Source organism: Salmo salar, chromosome ssa09 (assembly GCF_905237065.1).
Source record: "Salmo salar chromosome ssa09, Ssal_v3.1, whole genome shotgun sequence".
Lineage (NCBI taxonomy): Eukaryota > Metazoa > Chordata > Actinopteri > Salmoniformes > Salmonidae > Salmo > Salmo salar.
Genome location: NC_059450.1, coordinates 21,929,871 through 21,954,999, shown reverse-complemented (window position 1 = coordinate 21,954,999; position 25,129 = coordinate 21,929,871). Strand labels below are relative to the sequence as shown.

Here is a 25,129-nt window from a genome sequence, read left to right as displayed (position 1 = left end):
AACTTCATCACACCATTCATTATTGAATTGGTCTTCAATCATGTCTTTGCACTGTGAATTGTGCATTCTCTTCCTCTACGCATCCCTGGATACAATCCAGGTCAGTGAATTGAGTAATAAATGGGCTGATTGTGTGGTATGGTAGGTGGCCACATGTAGTGTTCAACATGTGTGACACATTGACTCTGCCTGACTTGGCCTCAGCCCTCTCCTGTTACCACGACGCCCAGGGGTGCTGCTCTGTTTATTTTCCCCTGATTAGCACTGCTTATTTTCACTCTCTCACACACTCCTCATGGAAGAGTCAGAGGCAGCGGGATGTGGGGGGCTGTAGCCTGCGTCCATTCAATGCCGTCCACTCCCCCTGTGGTCCCCAGCATATCACCCCCCCCCAACAAAATTCTGACTGCCCCCAAAACACACACTCATGCCCCAAGTGTTTCCCTGTCGCTCTCTCTCTCTGCAGGGAGTGTCAAACACAGCTCCTTCTTAGCTTCAATCAACCACAAGCTCTCTCTTAGCATAGTGACAGCCCAGGTTGCACAGAACAGTGATACAATTTCAACACTCACCACTGCTAGTGCTTGTGATTCTCTGTGTCTCTCCCAGACTTGCACTGTCCGAAGGAGTTCATGATCTGTGATAACACATGATATTACTGGGATGTTCTGCTTTTACAGATAAGATGGCCGCCCAGGTGTAGGCCTACATAACAGCAGGCTGACGGCGCAGCAACCTCACAGTTGGCTGCTGGTCCGCTCACAGCCAAAGAAATGAGACCCGTCTCAGCATCGGATCCCTCAGCTCTGCGGATTACTGAAATCTCTGAAAATGTAATAAGGGAACTGAAGGGTTCTGATAGCGCATTGGGAGTGATATCCTGGACATTGATCAGCTTCTGTTCCCCACAGCCTGCAAATCACTTTCATCCAATTACTTCCTTGACGGATCAATATAGAACAGACACGTTTTTGATCGTTCTTGGCAAACACACCTTGAAACATGCATCGTTTTGATTTATGAATCTTTAGATTCTATTTCATGTTGGATTTATATTGAATTTCATGGGTGATTTTACTCACATGTGATTCATTTCTAATAATGAATATGTGTGTTATATGTGTGTTTCCTGTTTAGCTGAGTCAGACAGAGACAGAGGGTCAGAGAGGAGTCCAGGCTGGGCCAGCAGAGAGGCACTGAGAACCTCAGGACAGGCCCCTCCTTTCTCACGAGCCCAGCCTTCCTCAGGCAGATGGTTGGAGTCTTACAATGTTTATTAATCCAAAAAGTGGTAGGCAAGAGAATGGTCGTGTACAGGCAAAAGGTCAAAACCAGTTCAGAGTCCAATAGGTACCGAAGGGCAGGCAGAATCAAGGTCAGGGCAGGCAGGATGATCAGGAAGGCGGGAAAGTAGTCCAGAGTCAGGCAGTGGTCAAAACCGGGAAGACTAGCAAAAGGGAATAGAAAAGAGGTACGGGGAAAAACATGCTGGTTGACTTGACTAAACATACAAGATGAACTGGCACAGAGAGACAGGAAACACAGGGATAAATACACTGGGGAAAATAAGCGACACCTGGAGGGGTGGAGACAATCACAGGGACAGGTGAAACAGATCAGGGCGTGACATGCAGTCACAAATATTTGCCATCTTTACCCTTAGCATTTGCTTTAGCATGGTTCATATACTGCCATGTGCATCCCATCGGTTCAACGGCCCTGTGTCGCTGTCCTGTTGTTTATCCACCCTGGTGGTCTTCATTTAGCTGTCCCTTAGCTGTCCCTTCCCGGCACACAGCCATCTGGGACTGCTTTTCTCTACTATCTGCCTGGCAGCCATGCTCCATGCTCCACGACCAGACGCTTACAACCAGGCATACAACAACAAACAGACATGGTCAGGAGTAATGAAAACCACTGTCTAGCAAGTGCACAGTAGCCGCGGAGCAGCAAGCGGACGTGAATCGAGTCCTGATAATAGATGGCACTACTACCAAATTCCCATCAGCCTGGTTGTATAGTTTATCATTCTAAGTTATTAACCTTCCCCAGCTTTGACCCCTGTCCACCCTCTCCCTGCTCCCCTTCCCTTAACCGCTGTGCCGTGTTCTACAAGCTATAGCTATTTGAGGGAATGTATTTCTCTACACATAAATAACTGTTAAGGCACAATTTTTCTTGGCTTCAGTTTGTGTAAACACTGGTTCAGGGATGGATTTCACCTCACACTTGCTCAGGCCATGTCCTACTTTCTGCTCTCTCTAAGTCATCTGACCTTTACCACTTATCGTGATGATTATCTTTAAGGTCAGATTCGCTGCTATTGGTGCAGCTATCTGTTTTGTGAAAATAGGAAGTTAGAACAGGGTCAGTTGAACATGTTGTAACCATGAATAGACATTAGCATCATTAGTCAGGGATTGTAACATGTTCTAGTTTCAGATGCAAGGACTGACCATGCATGACACATATATATATATATATATATATATATATATATATATATATATATATATATATATACTACCATTCAAAAGTTTGGGGTCACTTAGAAATGTCCTTGTTTTTGAAAGAAAAGCTAATTTTTTTGTCCATTAAAATAACATAAAATTGATCAGAAATACTGTGTAGACATTGTTAATGTTGTTGTTGAGAAATTGTCAAGAAACAGAAGCTCTTGTACAACGCTGTGTACTACTCCCTTCACAAAACAGTGCAAACTGGCTCTAACCAGAATAGAAAGCGGAGTGGGAGGCCCCGATGTACAACTGAGCAAGAGGACAAGTACCAGATCTTCAGTTTCTTGGCAATTTCTCGCATGGTATAGCCTTCATTTCTCAGAACAAGAATAGACTGACGAGTTTCGGAAGAAAGTTATTTGTTTCTGGCCATTTTGAGCCTGTAATCGAACCCACAAATGCGGATGCTCCAGACACTCAACTAGTCTAAAGAAGCCCAGTTTTAGTGCTTCTTTAAATCAGTACAACTGTTTTCAGCGGTGCTAACATAATTGAAAAAGGGTTTTCTAATAATCAATTAGCTTTTTAAAATTATAAACTTGGATTAGCTAACACAACGTGCCATTGGAACACAGGAGGGATGGTTGCTGATAATGGTCCTCTGTACGCCTATGTAAAAATCCCATTAAAAATCAGCCTTTTCCAACTACAATAGTCATTTACAACATTAACAATGTCTACACTGTATTTCTGATCAATTTGATGTTATTTTAATAGACCAAAAAAATTGCTTTTCTTTCAAAAACAAGGACATTTATAAGTATCTCTATTCTTTCGAATGGTAGTGTATATTTTTTTTGACAGTGTTTTGAGGCTATAGAGTGTTTTAAAACATTATTTTTTTTACAAACATTGGAGTAAAACAAGCTTGCATTTTGGGTTCTGCCGGGATACAACAGTTGAACTATAGCTCATGAGTCATTTCTAGGTTATATTTTTCAAGAATCAATAAGTCCAGAAATGGCTGTAGCAACTGCAGATTACCCCTTTAATTTATTCTGGTTTATTTTGTGGATGTGGTAGATGTGTGTGTTTCTGAGGAAACTCTTCCATTTAACCCTAGAGGATAAACTCATTTGAGCGTAAAAACAACACTTTCTCCCCAGGAAAAATAAACATCAGTGCTCTAGTGGGGCTGCGGTCTACTAAATCTAACTGCTCTTTCATTAATTCCATGTTTTTTTTAAGTGTCTCTCACATTCAGAAATAAATCTAAGTATAATCAGTATAATCAACAGTATCAAAACGTTTACTTCCTCATATCCTTATCGTATGTCAACACATTCATACTGCCCTCCAAAAATGACCTCCGTTCAAGTTATAGAGCTGATGAGGAATCATGTTTATAAAGCAATCTACAGCTTTCTTCTATATTCCTCAGTACACCTGCTGTTGTACAAACAACACTGTGTATACAATGTTTATAGATTTAGCACCTGGTCTTTTATTACATGTTTTGATAATGTTGTTATAGCAGAAGAATGATGTTCAGAACATCTAATTTACTCAGCAGCGGCCCCAACCCAGTTCGAAGTTAAACATGTTCCTCTTCTCCACATGGACTCCTGTCTGTCCCTGGACATGTGTTACCTCTTCATGGAGTTTAGCATATCATCATGGCCGTGAAGAATTATAACCTGCTCTTTGACTGTGGGAGACTAGGATTGCTTCCGCAACTATCCACCACTGGCTCCTCATTTATAAATCTAACGGCTTTTACCACTCGCATCAACACGAGCCATGATAACTCACTCTTAAAGCTGTTTTTCCTCCTCTGGCTGACCAACCACAGGTTGCTTTCTTCCCCATGGCTGGCTGGTGCAAGTCATGAAACTCTATCTTAGAAAAACACTTGGGATTCCCTCTGAAAGTTCCTCTGCTATGTTGCAGGTCCTCATCAGGCTCAGCTGGAGAGAACAGCCTCACAAAGACAGGAGGGCTCGCTTGAGTGGAGAGGGCTATCAGAGGAACTGAACTGCTCATAGATGATTTCTTTTTTTAACCCTTATTTTACCAGGTAAGTTGACTGAGAACACATTCTCATTTACAGCAACAACCTGGGGAATAGTTACAGTGGAGAGGAGGGCTGAATGAGCCAATTGTAAGCTGGGGATGATTAGGTGACTGTGATGGTATGAGTGCCAGATTGGGAATTTAGCCAGGACACCAGGGTTAACACCCCTACTCTTACAATACGTGCCATGGGATCTTTAGTGACCACAGAGAGTCAGAACACCCATTTAACATCCCATCCAAAAGACTGCACCCTACACAGGGCAATGTCCCCAATCACTACCAATGGGGATAATTTATTTTAGATCAGAGGAAAGCATGCCTCCTACTGGCCCTCCAACACCACTTCCAGCAGCATCTGGTCTCCCATCTAGGGGATGGACCAGGACCAACCCTGCTTAGCTTCAGAAGCAAGTCAACAGTGGGATGCAGGGTGGTATGCTGCACATAGAGAATTTGGTGAATCTTGCCAGTGTCCCGCACCAGTAGTGATAGTTCAGCACAGACATTGCACAGCTGCAGGTCCCTAGAATTGCTTCTCAGATGAAGACTGAACAGAGCCAAGACTTCTATGGATGTTTCCACAATACTGAACATCTTCCCTCTTGGCTTGTGTTCACTGTGGATGATTGGAGCTGTGTTGTCCAAGTCACAGCTGCATCAAAACCCTGTTTTGATTTTTCTATTTAGTTAACGCTGTATAACACCTTATGACTAAAATAACTTCCTACAACAAGTGTTGTGCCGGACATCCTTATGAAGGAAACAATACTCGGACAGAATAGACCATGCATGAAAACAGGATGACACCTGACAACCTTGAAGATGTGGCACGGAAGTGTAAACAGGATTTGAAGTGGTTCAAATGAAATAATGGTAATCACCTTAAGCAACAATAAACAGATTTTTACTCAGGACTAGCGCATTTCCCCCCCTGCCACTATATCATGGTTTATCAACATTGTGTGGGGGACAAAATATGTCAAGAGTGTCTGGGCCAATTAATGGCAGGAAGACAGGGTCTGGTGATAGGATGATGTAATATCCTGGTGAGTTGCTGGCCAGGCGATCGAGTGTTGGCCCGGTCAGGCCACACCGATATGATGCAACTCTGAATCATCAGAGAGTCATCTTGAGTAACCATTCCCTTAATTTTGCTTCTCTTTATAGTTCATACTGTATTTGGAACTGAAGAACACATTTACCCAACATGAACTTCAGTGCGCCATACTATAATAAGGGATTCCTCAGCCTTTTGTTGTTGACGGGCCATATCATCAACAAAAGACCACAATGTACCATAGGAGTTACTGCAATGACTTACCCATGATTGGTCCTATATCTCAGGAGCTGAGGAGATCTCTGTACTATCAATCAGTCCTCTGAAATGGCAGGAGGGGTTCCCTGGCCACCTCCTCCCTAAAGGGCCCACCATGGAGGAAACCAGAGCTGCCCTAACAATGATGAATGGACATCATTAATGTTGTTAATCTGTTTACCTTTTTCTCTGGAATCTGGGAAAATGAGGGGTCAACAACGAGAGGGAAACGTTCTTACTTCGGCACCCCAGTTCCTGCAAGCCACCCATTTGGTCTTCAGAACATCAACAGCCACTACAGAGTGTGCAGGGGACTCATTAACTACACGTTGACCTGACTGTCTTCTGCACTACGTTCTACTGGAGCACTCCTGCACTACGTTCTACTGGAGCACTCCTGCACTACGTTCTACTGGAGCACTCCTGCACTACGTTCTACTGGAGCACTCCTGCACTATGTTCTACTGGAGCACTCCTGCACTACGTTCTACTGGAGCACTCCTGCACTACGTTCTACTGGAGCACTCCTGCACTACGTTCTACTGGAGCACTCCTGCACTACGTTCTATGGAGTTTTAGTTAGGATTTTTTTTAATATCACTATCCCAAATTCCTTGACAAAATAATCATGGACTTGTTACATCTTCTTTAATTCATCTTTGAGATTGGGAATGGTGATTAACTTTTCTGCTCTTAATGGTCTCCTAGATTATCTGTCACTTATCCACACAGTGCGGAGGAAGCAGCTCATTTTCCATTGACTACTGTGGCAGTTTTACAGGTTTATCACCCAAATTTAACATGTTAAGGTTCATTACTTGACCTGTGAACTTGGCTTAAAATATGTTTTGTCCTTACAGACAGTCCTTGACTTCTATTCATTATTTGAATAGTTCTTGAAAATAAACCCCAGTCCCATTTTACTCAAACCAAATGTGTGATCAGAGCAGGAAGTAGACTTTCTCACACAGACAGGCGTCAGAATGTTTGACATGGGACAAGAGAGCATAAGAATAATATTGAACCTCCAGCACTATGTTTTGAGCGAAAGCACTGCAGGACCCAGGGTTGTTTCAGGGGACGACGGACAGCATAAAGATTAATCTGCCTTTAGAGCACAGTCACTCTCACCACGTTTGCTTGTCCTGTCAACATATATTTATACTGCAAACATACGGAGGGAGCTAATTAGCTCCTATCAGACGGTGCACCTTTAAAAACAGGCATATATCATTGGACAAGATGGTGAGCCAGCAGAGGCATAGCTCTGTACTGAGTGTTTGAGTCTGTCCTCTGAACAAACACAGCCCATGCCCACTGTTGCTGTAGGAGATGACCACTTGGGTTTTTTAGCCCTCAATTTTCACAGGTTGTACTTATTTTTCTTTCCTTTTATGCAAAACGTCTGTGAAAACACACACAAAGTCCCCAGTCATGGTTGATGGTGCTGATATTTGTGATATTGTAAATGTGACTGCATTGGATGATTTTAGGACATTGATTAATAATATATTTGTTCCCTTCCTTCCAAGTCACCGACACTGTTAATGTTTTGCCTAATGGCGGAACTTGGTGAGATAATGTTCAGTCCAGATAATCCATTTTGGCAGTTTGGTGAAAGTATTCCTTTTCTAAATACATGTTTCCCAAGGATTAACGTGGAGCACGTGTGGAACATTTTAAAAAGCCCTTTTCTCCTGAATGGGATTCTAAATTTAGCAACATTCAAAGCAGCATCCAACTAAAGTGTACGATACACCATTTTGAAGTGCAGAGTCTGTACTTTTATAAAATGTAAAAAGAAAGCGAATCACTTAAATTTGATACACCCCCCATAGAGAAATGCAGACACATTTGGCACCAATATAATTTATGTTTCTGATTTTGAATGTGTGAATACTAAAGATGCACAAAAGATCTCTGAGTTACATTTTTCCATAATTGTGTTCTGGCAGATATTGGATTCTGGGAGTATATTCTGTCCAGGGTGCTGTTTAGGTAATGAAGGGAGGATATTTGGAAAACTTCAGATAAAGATTATTATTGCTATGAAGAAAGAATATGGCAGTCTGAACAGGAGTGGCCAGTGGTGGCCATGAGGGTAGAATGTATCTCCCCTTTACGTAAATGCATACCTATGGTTTCCATGATATAATCTACCTGACTCATATATGCACAACCATATGAAGCAAAATGTGTGTTTTACCTTAAAGGTTATTAAAAATACATATATTAACATGATTATATATTGTAAGTACATCTGTGTTGTAATTCTATGGCACTGTTTGAGAAGGAGTTGCTTATCATCCATGTCCATTTGCACTGACCCATGGTCCATAGAGCTGGGGTGGGTGTGTAGGTGGTGCTGGGGGCGATCGCTGGGACTCCTCAGAGTGTCTGAAATGTTTACAAACACCATCATCCTACGTGTGGTCTGTACAATAGTGGACGGCGGTGGAATCATTCAGGGCTGCTGGAGGAATGTGTGGAAGCCAAGTGAAGAATCCTTGCATTCCTGTGCTACTGCAAACACAGGAGTCCCATGCAGAAGATTAACTCTGTGTGTCAACAGTCAAGGAATCTCTCTTTCTCTCAGACCTAACTAAATAGAAAAGTCCATCTCTCTTAAAGAGAAAATCTCCATGCATCCTGGATCCTGAACTTTACCCATGGAGAAGGGTATTAAATGCTCCTGCTAAAAAGGGAATATAAATGTTTGCTTTGCTCAAATGACTTTGTACGTCCTGAGTACTTTCAGGAACGCTTTCTCAGCCAGAGGATGTCATGGTTGGAGAAAAGAACCTTCTGTATCTCACAGAAGTAATAGGATTCTCATACACAAGAGTCTGCAAATGGACCAACTGTACAACAGCAACAATAAGATGCTCTTACTGAAGCTGCTTTGGTGGCGCACCACTGATATTTTTTTTTTGCATTGTGGTACTAATCAGTCTCCCCAAAATCAGACTATTTGCATCAGATGTGATGCCCTGCACACATGGGGTGGGTTGGGGTGGGGGGATCGGAGTGGATCATATAGTTTGACAGTGACTGCCAAAGAGCATAGTATCCTTTCTAATGACAATGTCATCAGTGACACTCATTATTCTGTAAATTGGCACATTTGTAATGTCTAAATACTAACAGCCTGACAATTAGGGACCATTTTGGTCTCCAGGCCTAAACAATGATAAATTGTTGAGAAGAACCTTAACTGTCCAACAAATGTCAAAGGGTTCATACAGTTATCAAGAATCTGGGTATATGGATGAAAAGAGTCTACACCCTAAGCACACAGCATATACCTCCACCAGTTCGTTCCATGAAGTATTTCCCGAGGAGAGAAGGAGGGGCTAGAGAGAGATTGAGGGAAACTGGAGGGGAGGGGATTTAAATGGGTAACATGTTGAGAGGTAGTGAGGCAATTAGTGACAAGAATGTCACTTTGTCGAGGAAATGCACAGAGCAAGACCGACATACCACCATTCACATGAACCAGGTTACCGAAGTGTGACAGCAGCTCCTCGTGCACTTTTTGGAAGGAACATATATGTCAACTTTTGGAAAAATATTTATAGATTTTTTTTTCGACTTGCTGATTTGTTGGACACGTTCTGGTAAAAGTATTGTTTGGTTTAGGAGGGATATTTTATGTGCAGTATTACTGACATTTTTGTAACTTATTTCAAAAAGGAAACAATATTATAAAAAATATATATATTTTTGCATATAAGATTCTAAAAATATATATCAATTTACATTCTGAGAGGCTTTTTCTGTAGCTCGGTCAACTTCATCAGATTACTCTTGAGAGCGGTCATTGCCTCGCCGTTATTGAAGAAGGAACGAGGTAGAAGTGTCTCAGCTGCAATTTCTTCTCTGGACTGGAGAAGAATAATCATTGCTCCGCTTATCTGCACGTTGGAGGATATCGCTTACATTGTAAAACTTCATCATCTGGCCTTCTGACAAGAAACACGAAATGAAACCCTTTGCCTCGTTCGTCATCCAGATTGCAGTGACGCTCCAACTTCAGTTTTCACCTGCTCAGGTATGCTATGTTTCAATATTCTACACAGAACACAGCGCAAATTAAATATTTATTTTCATTTTTATTCAAGCTACAATTCATATCCAGTTTATTGAGATATACCAATAGGGCATATGATTGGCCTAAATATTTGAGGATACGTCTAATGTTAAAACAAATTATCATTATGATTATATGTATGATTACACTGACACTTATGATTATTGTGATTCGTATTATTAATAAGCTAATATAACTATAAATACATGTAAACATATATTTTTATTACACTGGTATTGACATATCAGATTAGACCATAAAGACGTCTTTCTAACTGACTCAGCAAAAGCCATTCAGAGCGCTATGTCGATTTCTCATTGTGGCTTGATGATACTATGATCCCTTTTTGAACGCGTGCCATGCTGAAACAGCTGCGTTATGAGGTGGAACGTGACAAACTGCATCTCTCTGTCTCAGACCTTTCAAAGTTTTCATAGGGTTTCCAGGCTACATTTTGGGCGATTTAAAAACTTTATGAATGATATGCACAAATGAGCATCATATATATATAATGATTGATTTCTTTATGAACTGTTCAGGTAAAACTCGACCTGTCTCTGACCACTCAGTCCTTCTCTAAGCCTAATTGAATATGCGAATTTCAGAAGAAAACCATTGTCTCCAAACGTCCTACTCCTGGAAGGCAGGAGAGCAGCAGAGCCTTGTAATTCTGCTAGAGGCTTAGAGATTTGGCAGTGTCACTCTGGTCAAACTGGCAAGAAAGTGCTGTAAAGAGAAATTCACATCGCTGCACTTTTCACCTCACCTGCTAAAAGCTGTAATTTTCTCCACTGTCTTTTCTCCTGCCTTTAAAACGTGTGTGTGTGTGTGTGTGTGTGTGTGTGTGTGTGTGTGTGTGTGTGTGTGTGTGTGTGTGTGTGTGTGTGTGTGTGTGTGTGTGTGTGTGTGTGTGTGTGTGTGTGTGTCCTCTGTCACTATAGTCAGAAGCTAGCCTCAGAAGCCATTAGTGTAATCCAGGGCCCTATTAGGACAAAGCTGGTCTGTGTTCTCAGTGCCTTGTCATTGCCAGCCTTAGTCACAAAATGTACCTGCAATACGTTTGCCCGGAAATGAGAGGTAGGCCCCATTCAAAGTCTTGTACCATCCTGCAATAACACTTGTGCCACCGACCGGACATTGGCAAATGTGTCTGCTGTGAGTGTAGTACCAGAGAGAATCCATTCAGTCTCTCTCTTTCTCAGTCTCTCTCTAAGGTGAGTAATTGTTGGCTCTGTCTACACTGCCGCTAGTCCCTGCCACTCATGTTTAATGTAGAGCAGGTCTCCTCCCAGGGCCCATTCACAACCATTGTCTCACTGTTCATAAACTGACTCTGCCTATTGGTCGGAATGGCACTGCAGTTGTTGCCATGTGCCCAAAGGCATTGTGTGAATGAGGAGACTTGAGTTCCACTTCTCTGAGGCTCAGCTGAGCTCTAAGGATGGAGGGACAAGAGCTGCACACCCCTCTGGGTTTTTCATGCAGAGCAGAGCCCTGGGTCGGAGCTCAGAGGGAGAGGCTGGCTGGCTGGCTGGCTGCTACAGGAACAGGAGTTAGTAGGAGAGTGGGAGTCTAGGAGGGGAGAGGCAGGGTCTGGGACTGGGGCCGCCACATCATTAATACTAATCCACATAATCAGCTCATGGCCTGCTTAGTCAAAACATGAGGGGTGAGAAAATCCAGCGCTCTTAACACGTATCAGGTTAAGCTGGTGTCTGCAGTTTGTAGACGGATGGGGAATGTAAACTACACAACCCTGAGCTACAACATATAGTAAAGGAGGCCTTTAAAATATATATCGCACTTCTCAAATGTCACGTTCATATGCTGCAACATCAAATCAAATCAAAACCAATTTTATTTGTCACATGCCCCGAATACAACAGGTGTAGACCTTTACTTAAAATATTTACTTACAAGCCCTTAACCAGCAATGCAGTTAAAAAAAAATAGAGTTGATAAAATATTTACCAAGTAAACTCGAGTAAAAAAAATCAAATCGATCAAAAAGTAACACAAGAAATGTACATAACAATAATGAGGCTATATACAGGGGGTACCGGTACTGAGTCAATGTGTGTGGATACAGGATAGTCAAGGTAATTTGTAAAGTGACTATGCATAGATAATAAACAGCGGGTAGCAGCAGTGTAAAAACAAAGGGGGGGGGGGGTGTAAATGTAGATAATCCGGGTGGCCATTTGATTAGTTGTTCAGCAGTCTTATGGCTTTGGGGTAGAAGCTGTTAAGAAGCCTTTTGGTCCTAGACTTGACGCTCCGGTACCGCTTGCCGTGCGGTAGCAGAGAGAACAGGCAATGACTAGGGTGACTGGAGTCTTTGACCATTTTCCTCTGACACCGCCTAGTATATAGGTCCTGGATGTCAGGAAGCTTGGCCGTACACACTACCCTCTGTAGCACCTTACGGTCAGATGCCGAGCAGGTGATGCAACCAGTCAGGATGCTTTTGATGGTGCAGCTGTATACATTTTTGAGGATCTGGGGACCCATGTCAAATCTTTTCAGTCTCCTGAGGGGGAAAAGGTGTTGTCGTGCCCTCTTTACAACTTTCTTGGTGTGTTTAGACCATGATAGTTTGTTGCTGATGTGGACACCAAGGAACTTGAAACTCTCGACCCCCTCCACTTCAGTCCCATCGATGTTAGTGGGGGCCTGTTCGGCCCCTCCTTTTCCTATAGTCCACGATCAGCTCCTTTGTCTTGCTCACATTGAGAGAGAGGTTATTGTCCTGGCACCACACTGCCAGGTCTCTGACATCCTCCCTATATGCTGTCTCATCGTTGTCGGTGATCAGGCCTACCACTGTTGTGTCGTGCTTGGCCATGCCGTTGTGGGTGAACAGGTAGTACAGGAGGGGACTAACCATGCACCCCTGAGGGGCCCCAATGTTGAGGATCAGAGTGGCAGATGTGTTGTTTCCTACCCTTACCATCTGGGAGCGGCCTGTCAGGAAGTTCAGGATACAGTTGCAGAGTGAGGTGTTTAGTCCCAGGGTCCTTAGCTTTGTTGGCACTGTGGTGTTGAACGCTGAGAAATGAACAGCATTCTCACTTTGGTGTTCCTTTTGTCCAGGTAGGAAAAGGCAGTGTGGAGTGCGATTGAGATTGAGTCATCTGTGGATCTGTTGGGGCGGTTTGCGAATTGGAGTGGGTCTAGGGTTTCTGGCATGATGGTGTTGATGTGAGCCATGACCCGCCTTTCAAACCACTTCATGGCTACCGACGTGAGTGCTATGGGGCGGTAATCATTTAGGCAGGTTACCTTCGCTTTCTTGGGCACAGGGACTATGGTGGTTTGTTTGAAACATGTAGGTATTACAGACTCGGCCAGGGAGAGGTTGAAAATGTCAGTGAAGACACTTGCCAGTTGGTCAGCGCATGCTTTGAGTACACGTCCTGGTAATCCGTCTGGCCCCACAGCTTTAGGAATGTTGACCTGTTTAAAGGTCTTGCTCACATCGGCTATGGAGAGCGTGATCACACAGTTGTCCAGAACAGCTGGTGCTCTCATGCATGCTTCAGTGTTGCTTGCCTCAAAGCGAGCATAAAAGGCAATTAGCTCATCTGGTAGGCTCGTAGCTGGGTTTCCCTTTGTAGTCTGTAATAGTTTTCAAGCCCTGCCACATCCGACGAGCGGCAGAGCAGGTGTAGGATTCAATCTTAGTCCTGTATTGATGCTTTGCCTGTTTGATGGTTCGTCTGAGGGCATAGCGGGATTTCTTATATTAGTGTCCCGCTCCATGAAAGCGGCAGCTCTAGCCTTTAGCTCAGTGCGGATGTTTCCTGTAATCCATGGCTTCTGGTTGGGTAATGTATGTACGGTCACTGTGGGGACGACGTCGTTGATGTACTTATTGATGAAGCCGGTGACTGAGGTGGTATACTCCTCAATGCCATTGGATGAATCCCGGAACATTTTCCAGTCTGTGCTAGCATAACAGTCCTGTAGTGCAGCATCCCCTTCATCTAACCACTTTCGTATTGAGCGAGTCACTGGTACTTCCTGCTTTAGTTTTCGCTTGTAAGCAGGAATCAGGAGGATAGAATTATGGTCAGATTTGCCAAATGGAGGGCGAGGGAGAGCTTTGTATGCGTCTCTGTGTGTGGAGTAAAGGTGGTCTAGAGTTTTTTTTTTTTTCCCCCTCTGGTTGCACATGTGACATGCTGGTAGAAATTAGGTGAAACGGATTTAAGTTTGCCTGCATTAAAGTTCCCGGGCACTAGGAGTGACACTTCTGGATGAGCATTTTCTTTTTTTGCTTATGATCTTATACAGCTTATTGAGTGCTGTCTTAGTGCCAGCATTGGTTTGTGGTGGTAAATAGACAGCTACGAATAATATAGATGAGTACTCTCTTAGTAGATAGTGTGGTCTACAGCTTATCATGAGGTACTCTACCTCAGGCGAGCAATACCTCTTCTTTAATATTAGACATCGTGCACCAGCAGATATTGACAAATAGACACACACATTGTCTTTTTACAACTTTATAACAGTGTTCTTCTGGGCGAGAGCCTGGATGGAATGCTTCTCTTTATCTGCTGCCTTGCTAAAACTGAATATACACTCAATGCTGTTATTGGGGCTGCCAGGGTATTCTGCATGTCTTTCCTAAGTGCTGTAGTGTTGGTCCAGGGTATGTTTCCAGATTAATGTAAGATTGTAAAATGAGTAAATCCATCTTCCTACAGTTATTCCAAGATAAGACATTTTTACTTTCCCTTTTAGGAGTCTTGATATGCAACAGTAAATCATTTACAGACGTCTCACACAGTAGCCAAAGGATTTATCCAATGCAGGGTTTTCTACTTTTTCCCAATCCCACACACTTCATGATGAATTCATCATATGCAGCATTCCAGGGGCACTCCCTGCGTTACTTTTGAGGATCGCAATCAGATCAGAATGTATCTTTTTGCACGTTCACATCTAACCAGAAACATTCAATCTTACTGAATGTGATGTGGTACTTGAATACCAGGTCTGGATGGGCTTTGGGTAATGGCCTATTTGAACAAGCTTAAACAAGGTACCGAAACTTAAACAAAGTGCTTTTGCTTTGGACGCAGTATGCTGTGTGAGGTCATCCTCAATAGGGTTACCTAGGTGACACTGAGTGCTCAGAGTAATTCTGCTTATGTGAGGAGGAGGCCTGGGATGTTGGTCCAGTTGAAGTCGGAAGTTTACATACACCTTAGCCAAATACATTTATATTCAGTTTTTCACAATTCTTGACATTTAATCTTAGTAACAATTCCCTGTCTTAGTTCAGTTAGGATCACCACTTTATTTTAAGAATGTGAAATGTCAGAATAATTGTAGAGAGAATTATTTATTTCAGCTTGTATTTCTTTCATCACATTCCCAGTGGGTCAGAAGTTTACATACACTGAATTAATATTTGGTAGCATTGCCTTTAAATTGTTTAACTTGGGTCAAACGTTTCGGGTAGCCTTCCACAAGTTTCCCACAATAAGTTGGGTGAATTTTGGCCCATTCCTCCTGACAGAGCTGGTGTAACTGAGTCAGGTTTGTGGGCCTCCTTGCTCGCACATGCTTTTCAGTTCTGCACAGAAATGTTCTATTGGATTGAGGTCAGGGCTTTGTGATGGCCACTCCAATACCTTGACTTTGTTGTCCTTAAGCCATTTTGCCACAACTTTGGAAGTATGCTTGGGGTCATTGTTCATTTGGAAGACCCATTTGCGACCAAGCTTTAACTTCCTGACTGATGTCTTGAGATGTTGCTTCAATATATCCACATAATTTTCCTGCCTCATGATGCTATCTATTTTGTGAAGTGCATCAGTCCCTCCTGCAGCAAAGCACCCCCACAACATGATACTGCCACCCCGTGCTTCACAGTTGGGATGGTGTTCTTCAGCTTGCAAGCCTCCCCCTTTTTCCTCCAAACATAACAATGGTCATTATGGCCAAACAGTTCTATTTTTGTTTCATCAGGCCAGAGGACATTTCTCCAAAAAATACGATCTTTGTCCCCACGTGCAGTTGCAAACCGTAGTCTGGCTTTTTTATGGCGGTTTTGGAGCAGTGTCTTATTCCTTGCTGAGCGGCCTTTCAGGTTATGTCGATATTGGACTCATTTTACTGTGGATATAGATACTTTGTACCTGTTTCCTCCAGCATCTTCACAAGGTCCTTAGCTGTTGTTCTGGGATTGATTTGCACTTTCCGTACCAAAGTACGTTCATCTCTAGGAGACAGAACGCGTTTCCTTCCTGAGTGGTATGCATGCTGCGTGGTCCCATGGTGTTTATACTTGCTTACTATTGTTTGTACAGATGAACGTAGTACCTTCAGTTATTTTAAAATTGCTCCCAAGGATGAACCAGACTTGTGGAGGTCTACCATTTTTTTCTGAGGTCTTGGCTGATTTCTTTTGATTTTCCCATGATGTCAAGCAAAGAGGCAATTTGAAGGTAGCCTTGAAATGCATCCACAGGTATATCTCCATTGACTCAAATTATGTCAATTAGCCTATCAGAAGCTTCTAAAGCCATGACATCATTTTCTGGAATTTTCCATGCTGTTTAAAGCCACAGTCAACTTAGTGTACGTAAACTTCTGATCCACTGGAATTGTGATGCACTGAATTATAAGTGAAATAATCTGTCTGTAAACAATTGGTGGAAAATTTACTTGTGTCATGCACAAAGTAGATGTCCTAACTGACTTGCAAAAAACTATAGTTTGTTAACAAGAAATTTGTGGAGTGGTTGAAGAATGAGTTTTAATTACTCCAACCTAAGTGTATGTAAACTTCCGACTTCAACTGTATCTACCCTGCTGGGCCCACAGTAAACCATTCTGTATTCCGGCCAACCAGAATGGAAAAGCAAGCATAGGCTATGCGGTTGGGGATACCATTTATAAATGTCCCTCTCCTACTCTGGCTCTTTTAGGGTGGAGTGTTTCTCCTCTCTGAAATATCCACCTTTAATTGATGATGATGATTTCTCGTCAGTGTCTTTGCTGCCACTGTGGACACGTTTTTTTATGACTCTTGTCCAAGAGGAAAGTTTAGGCAGACTGCACCATGAAAGGAAGTGTTTTCAGACCTGTGTCAATTACCCATCCTGCTCCTTTCTCAGGAACAAATGCACACTGAAGGAGGAACCTGTGTGTGTGTGTGTGTGTGTGTACACGTAGAAAAAGGTGCTATCTAGAACCTTAAAGGGTTCTTTGGCTGTCCCCTTTGAAGAACCCTTTAGGGTTCCACGTAGAACCCTTTAAACATAGGAGAACCAAAAAGGGTTTTGCTCTGGGGACAGCCAAAGAACCCTTTCGGAACCCTTTTATCTAAGAGCGTGTGTGTGAATGCATGCGTGTGCGTGTGTACGTGTGTGCATGCCTGACTGTCTGTGCATCTCTGTGTTTGCAGACATGCATTCGTCTGAGTGTGTATTTTTTTGTCAGCGTTCCATTCATTAGAGACAGTCACTGTCGTAGATGGGTTATCTCCATACAGTCAGGATAGGAAGCACCTGGGTTTCCCTTTAGAACAATGGTGGCCTGGCTGTCTCACTGTCTGACGATCATCCAGTCACCAACCCCATCTTACATTAGAGACAAATGCTCCATGTTTGCCATTCACCAGTTGTGTTGCTCACATTCCATTTATTTTCTGCTCTGTCTTTCCTGTTCTACGTATTTTTAGCACTTCCTGCCCTGGGCACAAAGGTGTGAGGGTACTGATGGTCATGTGTGTAAAATTACGACTGTAGCACCGTGTGTGTATTAGCACTGACATCCTGTCTTCACTAGCTTCACTAACTCCACTCCAATCAGCCCACTGCCCTGACAGTAAGACAGCTTCCAACACCTGCTACCAAAACCATGGGAAGTGTCTCAATGATGTTGCTTACCTTATAACAGATTCCCTATGAAGATGAGTAAGTAAGAATTTCACAACAGTGGTGGCTGTCTCATAATGTTCTCCTCTATAGCGGATTATCTATGCATTGAAAACCTCTATGATGAATGAACGGGTAGAACACTGTTCCTCTGTCTCCGTTCCAAGAATAGGGTTTGTGTTTGATGAGAATTTCCCTCCTTGTTTACCTCCTTTGACTCTCTGAGAGAGTGCTATCCTCTGATATGGGTGAAGGTCTTTATCATAACATTTCACAATTGATTCATTTCCTGAGCGTCCCTGAGCTGGTGCACAGAGGAAAGCCTCTAACACCCGGTGCTGTGTTTGTGTGAGTGAGGAGATGATTCTGTACAGGTGTTTCCTTTACATCAACACTCAGAGCAAAACAATACTTGAGTCTGACCATCTGTGTCACATACAGCCAATTACCCCGGCCTGGCCTATACTGAAGAGATGTATCTATTTATACACTGGCCCTGTGGTAGGCAACCCAGCCAACCCAGCCAACCCAGCCAGGCCTCAAAGTAAACACCTGACATTAGGTTACACAGCAGATGACTGGTCACACTCTCTCTCTATGATCACAAAACACACACACACACACACACACACACACCCACACACACACACAGATCAATTCCATCTTTAACTTCCTCCTCATGCTCAGGGAAGCTCTATTTCAGAGGTGGTCTTATGTGATCCAGATGAGGTGAATGAGCATGCCAGACTGTTTGGACTGACAGTGGCAAGGTCCTGCTGGCTGTCATGTTTGTTGTAGTTGTTACGTTGTTAAACTGACAAAGGTCTTTAGGTCTTTACTCCTCTTTAGTTGTAATTCCCCGGCCCAGGGGAGAGGTGCAATCACAATCAGGAAATATGGATTTCTCCTTCCTCCTACGGGGGTGGGGACTAGGGAGCGGTGGCGCTCGGGGCAACGGTCCACTCACCAGGCTTTAATCTCCCATCTGGCTGTAATTTACTGTGGTTTACACAGGGTGTACAGCATTTACTGTAGCAAGGACCACAATTACCACCGATCACCCTTATTTTTTAGATGTGTGTGTGTGTGTGTGTGTGTGTCCTTTGTTACTGCAGTATATGTCGTTTTAGTCAGAAGCTAGCCTCAGCAGCCATTAGTGTAATCCAGGGCCCTATTAGTGTGTGTGTGTGCTCGCATATACATATGGGGAAATGAGCTCTATCTAAAACAGCATTTAACTAATTTAAATAGGCCCTTACCTACATAGCTAGTTTTCATGCAGGTAGACTAGTGGTTAGAGCGTTGGACTAGTAACTGAAAGGTTGCAAGATCGAATCCCTGAGCTGACAAGGTAAAAATCTGTCGTTCTGCCCCTGAACAAGGCAGTGTTCCTAGGCCGTCATTGAAAATAAGAATTTGTTCTTAACCGACTTGCCTAGTTAAATAAAGGTAAAAGGAAAAAAATAAGAAAAAAATGGAAGTTGCACCCAGTAAAGTACTGTGCTACCTGTAGACTTCATTTGACAGGTTTTGGTTTTCAGGACTGTGTTCTTCCAGACAGTAATCCCACCCTTCATCAAATGAATACATCACAACCCATCAGCAGAGCCTACTGTCGGGTTTTCTGTTTCTCCCTAAATGGATGTTTATGTTCCTGAGACACGCAGTAAGACAGCTGCTATACCACCATTAATACACTTTAACTCTTCCATTAACCCGAGCCCAATATGTACTGCTCTTATGAGTAGATTTTTGGCTTTATCTCCAGTTTTTAAATTATCCTACAATGTTTATATTTCACCTGTATACTAAAATGTATCTTGAATATGCTGTGTGTACTGATGAGATGTGTGTTCAGTGGGCGTTGGATTGGTGGTATTTGGGGAATGCTCTCTGATCATGGAGCTATGACCACCCTGGAGCTCCAGATGGACATTGTCAGACCCACAGGGGGGCTGCTGTCATTAGGGCTATGTTCACCTAATATATACAAAACAGCAGCGCTCTCCCTTTCAGACAGTGGTGATCGATACAGCGTTACACCAGCTCATTGAAAACCGTGTTATTCATGTTATGGTCATGGATTTGTGGAGCTGGAATCCATGACCATTAAATGTCAATTATTTGATTGTCCGTCTGTTGTGTGTCTTTTCTAGTGACTGACCACTGACCTGTGTGGTCTCAAGTTTAGAGCCAGACTCACCATTCAGCAGGAGACCTACAACATGACACAGTTCCAGTGGACCCTGTGTTTTGGGCCAGGGCACCCCAGGAGGGGAGCTGCTGTGCTCCACTGGACTGAATCCTGAGGTGGGGGTGGGATGGTGTCTGGTTTTCCCTTAGCTCTCCTAACTCATACACTGCAACTCATCCAGGGCCTGCCAACCCACAATGGTATTGCCGCAGATTCAGGCCAACTTAATTTGTGCCTGAGTTTTCCCCCTTCCCTGTCCCTTTCCCTGAAGAAGACAAGAGAAAGAACATTATGCTTTCTGTCCTGTGTATTTTCTACACTGTAATGAGACACACTATCACAGTGATATTTTGGGGCTGGTGTGTGTCTGTTGGATATTGTAGTAACTTGACAAGGAATGCCCACACGCATTTCGATATTACTTTCCTTTACTTTCAACCCAAACCTAAAGGTGTATTGCCAGGTACAAACGGTACAAATATAGCAGAACTATATAACCCACTCAACGGTGGTAGAATCACCTTGCACAGAAGGGAAAGGTCACGGTCAATGCTAATAATAACCATGTCATTATTTATATGGTGTCCACACTATAACAGATATCAACTGGCTTTTTGTTTTACTCCACTATCAACAAGTAATTGAAGATGGCCTTATCGTCTAAAACGGGCCTATTACTATACTATCTCTTTCTAGTTTCTAAAACTGGCTCCTCTGTCCGGTAATAACTGGCCAGCTCACATTGTACTGTAGCAGCTTGGCAGTCCAACAGGAGAGGAGACAGACAGATGATGTAATCAAGTGCAGTGTAACCTCCACCAATACCACCACTCAGGGGAAGAAAAGGCACTGTCTATTTGGACCATGCAGCTATGGTATTAAAGGGATACTTCAGGATTTTGGCAATGCCCTTTATCTACTTCCCCAAAGTCAGATGAACTCATGGATACCATATTTATGTCTCTGTGTCTAGTATGAAGGAAGTTAGAGGTCATTTTGTGAGCCAATGCTAACTAGCGTTAGCGCAATAACTGAAAGTCTATGGGTATCTAGTGGTATGCTAGCAGATACCCATAGACTTCCAGTCATTGCACTAATGCTAGTTAGCAATTGCGCTAACGCTAGTTAGCAACTTTCTTTAAACTGCATGCAGAGACATAAAAATGGTATCCACTAGTTCATCTGACTCTGGGAAGTAGATAAAGGGCCTCATTGCCAAAATCCCCAAAGTATCCCTTTAAGATTTTGATGTGTGTTATGAACAGGAATGTTTGATTTGGCAAAACCTCTTGCAGGACTCATAAGAGGTTATACACATGGCTGTTCCTGAACAATATTATCCTAATTTCATGGGACTTTTCATCTTTCAATTTCATAGTTATTGTAACAGTCTCCCATCATCCCTTCGACCTCTCAGGGTAAGAAGGCAAATAAGTAGTGTTTGTCTGTAGTCCTCTATTATGTACTGGGGTGTTGTGATTGGTGTGGTGGTAATTAGCAGTACAGCAATTGCAATAAACGAACAGGTCGTCTCGGCCTCTCAGCTGACATTTCAGACTCACATCCAAGAAGTCCTGAAGGACAATTTTTGTTTGGTCTCCATTTTGTTTTATTTTTGCTCCTTAAACTTCCTGCCCTGCCTCCCACAGACGGCATCAAGAGAGAGGAGGTTAACAATGACACAGCTCAGCTGTGTGGGAGTCAGGAGAGAGGAGTCCTGTAGTAGCATGAAGCACAAGCACAGGGCCTCAGAGCATGCAGCCCAGCTAGGGCCTCCTATCTGACCCAGGGAGGGAGGGAGCTCACTCTCATCCAGCAGTTAAAGTTATTTCATAATGCAGGAGAGAGGGAGAATCAGATACAGGAGAGAGGGTGAATCAGATACAGGAGAGAGGGTGAATCAGATACAGGAGAGAGGGTGAATCAGATATAGGAGAGAAGGTGAATCCGATACGGGAGAGAGAGTGAATCAGACACGGGAGAGAGGGTGAATAAGACACGGGAGAGAGGGTGAATAAGACACAGGAGAGAGAGAGGGAATCAGACACAGGAGAGAGAGGGTGAATCAGATACGGGAGAGGGGGTGAATCAGATACGGGAGAGAGTGTGAATCAGACACGGGAGAGAGGGTGAATCAGACACGGGAGAGAGGGTGAATCAGACACAGGAGAGAGAGGGTGAATCAGACACAGGAGAGAGAGGGTGAATCAGACACAGGAGAGAGTGTGAATCAGACACAGGAGAGAGTGTGAATCAGACACAGGAGAGAGGGTGAATCAGATACAGGAGAGAGGGTGAATCAGATACAGGAGAGAGGGTGAATCAGACACAGGAGAGAGGGTGAATCAGACACAGGAGAGAGTGTGAATCAGACACAGGAGAGAGTGTGAATCAGACACAGGAGAGAGTGTGAATCAGACACAGGAGAGAGGGTGAATCAGACACAGGAGAGAGTGTGAATCAGACACAGGAGAGAGTGTGAATCAGACACAGGAGAGAGGGTGAATCAGACACAGGAGAGAGGGTGAATCAGACACAGGAGAGAGGGTGAATCAGACACAGGAGAGAGTGTGAATCAGACACAGGAGAGAGGGTGAATCAGACACAGGAGAGAGGGTGAATCAGACACAGGAGAGAGGGTGAATCAGACACAGGAGAGAGGGTGAATCAGACACAGGAGAGAGGGTGAATCAGACACAGGAGAGAGGGTGGATCAGATACAGGAGAGAGGGTGAATCAGACACAGGAGATTTGTTTGGGTAAGATTTTCTGATCAATTTTTTTTTTATACAAAATATACACGTACAAACAACAGCATACCAACTTGCTCACACCCCCATCTCTAGAGCCTGTATCACTCTCCATGCCGCATGGCCTCAAACAGCATCATTTTGTTTCTCTCCTTCGCCCACCCACTTTCAACATTTGGATAATAAAGCATTTGACCTTTCCATTGTGTTAACAATGGAGAACTGGTTGATTTCCAGTTTTTAAGTATACCTTTTTTCAAGATGATTGGCGCGAACAGTATCATCCAACCCATCAATTATCTCACTGCACCCTCATATGCCAATGTCTTGACATATGCAGACAGACAGATTAAATGTACATTTACATTGTAATACATTGTAATACTTCTGACATTCCCAGAATGCATGGATTATTGAGTCATTGTTAGTTTTACACTTAAGACATGACTACTGTTGGGCTGTGGAATTTGTGAATTTTGTCTCGTGTAATACATTCTATACATAAGCAAAAATAATATAAGCAACATTTTCAGTTTCGTTAGTTATGTTCCAACATTCCCTCCATCTTGTGCCAATGTCAATTATTTTTAAGTCTTGGTTCCAGTCGTTTATAGATTTTTTCCCTAAGAGATTGTGAGTAATTTAAAAGTATCTGTATGTACTATAAAGTTGTATACGAGCCTGTTCTTTAATGGGTGACAATATCTGAGCGAAACCTGAGTTTTCAGACAAAGGAAATGAGCAGATGTAATGTGTGAAGAGCACTCGTGTCCTGTCTTAGGGAGCAGTTTTGTATTGAGTACAGTACCACTCAGCACAGTGGCCTCGAGAAATGGATGTGAAGAGATTACCATGCAAACCTCTCCAAAGAATACAGGGAAAGGCATGGAGGAGCTTGAACCCTGCTTCTCCTCCAGCATGCTAACCAGACAGGGAGAATTGCCTCTCTCTGGGAGCCCTCTGGCCCAACACCAGCCTATTGACCGGCAGACAGACAATTGACCAACTCCCTTAGTGCTGTATTAGGCCTACTGCTTCTGAAATCCCCAAGGAATTGATATTGAATTCTCTTCTGATACCCGCATAGGACACAGGTTAGCTGTTCAATACCTATTAATACAGCACATAAAAATGTGGGCTATGGTCTTATTCTATGCCAGGGGGGTCTGTATATGTGTCTCAGACAAGCTGAAGGAATGAGACAAACTGTGATAAGTCTAGAGTGGGACAAAACTAAGAACAGTTTCCCAGTTTATACTGAGTCATTTTGGAATCAGACCAGTGGGCCAGTGTTTTTCCTCAGACCTGAATTATCTCCCAAACCTCGCTCTTTCTCACATACTCACACACCCAAAGAGTAAGGAGTTGCTACGTGAGGATCTTCATGCAGCCTTGCTAATCTGCCAAACCTCCCCTGCTCATGGCCTCAGAAGGTTCGGCTGCCTTGTCTTGTCTAGACGCCAGACTTACGCCAGGCTCGGAAAATCCACACCAAATCCTCCTCGCCCCATCACACACCCAAAGGCATGTCAGACCTTGGCCAAAAAGCCCTTGTGATGTGGTGGAGTGGAGATCCTCCCAAACCGCATGAAAAGAAGAGGCCCGAATCATATGCCAATTAACCCTGGGAAAGGATTTATGTTTTTACCTCCGCATATGAAGACATTAATCAATACCCCGCTGAGTGGGAAATTACTTGAACAATAACGCTGGTGAACTCTGCCTTCACCATGCTGTGCATGAAGAGGGATGTGTTATTGGTGGCCACTGTAGTTAACTGATGTTAAATGTATCCCTTCATAGAGGAGAATTGCGTAGCAGTTTCACAGTTAGCACACAACAGCCACCCACAGGCCTACACACAGGCCCACAGGGGGACTACCCACAGGCCTATGATGGGGGTAGGTGGAGACCCCAAGGACCAGTGACAGCCAGGTTATCCTGGTGCTTGTGTGCAGAATGTCAGGAGATATTGGGAGGACTTGCATGTTTGGTGGTTTCTGTGCTCCCTGCTTATGACTTTGTAATATCTCTTGTATCTCTGTAATGTCTCCTGATGTTGAACAGAGATCCTGAACCCTCTTCAGCCAAGGCCTGACTGCCACAGAAAAATGAAAGGCACTTAGGAGGAAGTGTGTGTGTCAGGCGTCTGCTGTCACGATAACAGATGGATCATCGTTATGAAAGCTGGACATTCCTCTTCATTCACATTGTTTGGACATATTTAGCTGACCGCAGCGAACCTCTGACAGCTATTATCCTCCCTATCTGAATTATTCTGGTCCACAACAGGAAGGAAGCCATTTCTGTGATGATCAGTTAGTGGGGGGGGGGCTACGGATATTAATAA

The 25,129-nt window shown here is 43.5% G+C and overlaps 1 protein-coding gene across 1 annotated transcript in view; it reads left to right on the top strand.

Moving 5' to 3' along the window:
- Positions 1-9,288: 9,288 nt before the first annotated feature.
- The window catches only part of pgfb (placental growth factor b), a 31,107-nt gene continuing 15,266 nt past the window's right edge, over positions 9,289-25,129 (top strand). Inside the window, exon 1 of the mRNA XM_045723480.1 lies at positions 9,289-9,901. Within this exon, the coding sequence (XP_045579436.1) occupies positions 9,833-9,901 (69 nt within the window). The 5' untranslated portion in view covers positions 9,289-9,832. The remainder of the gene's footprint in view (positions 9,902-25,129) is intronic.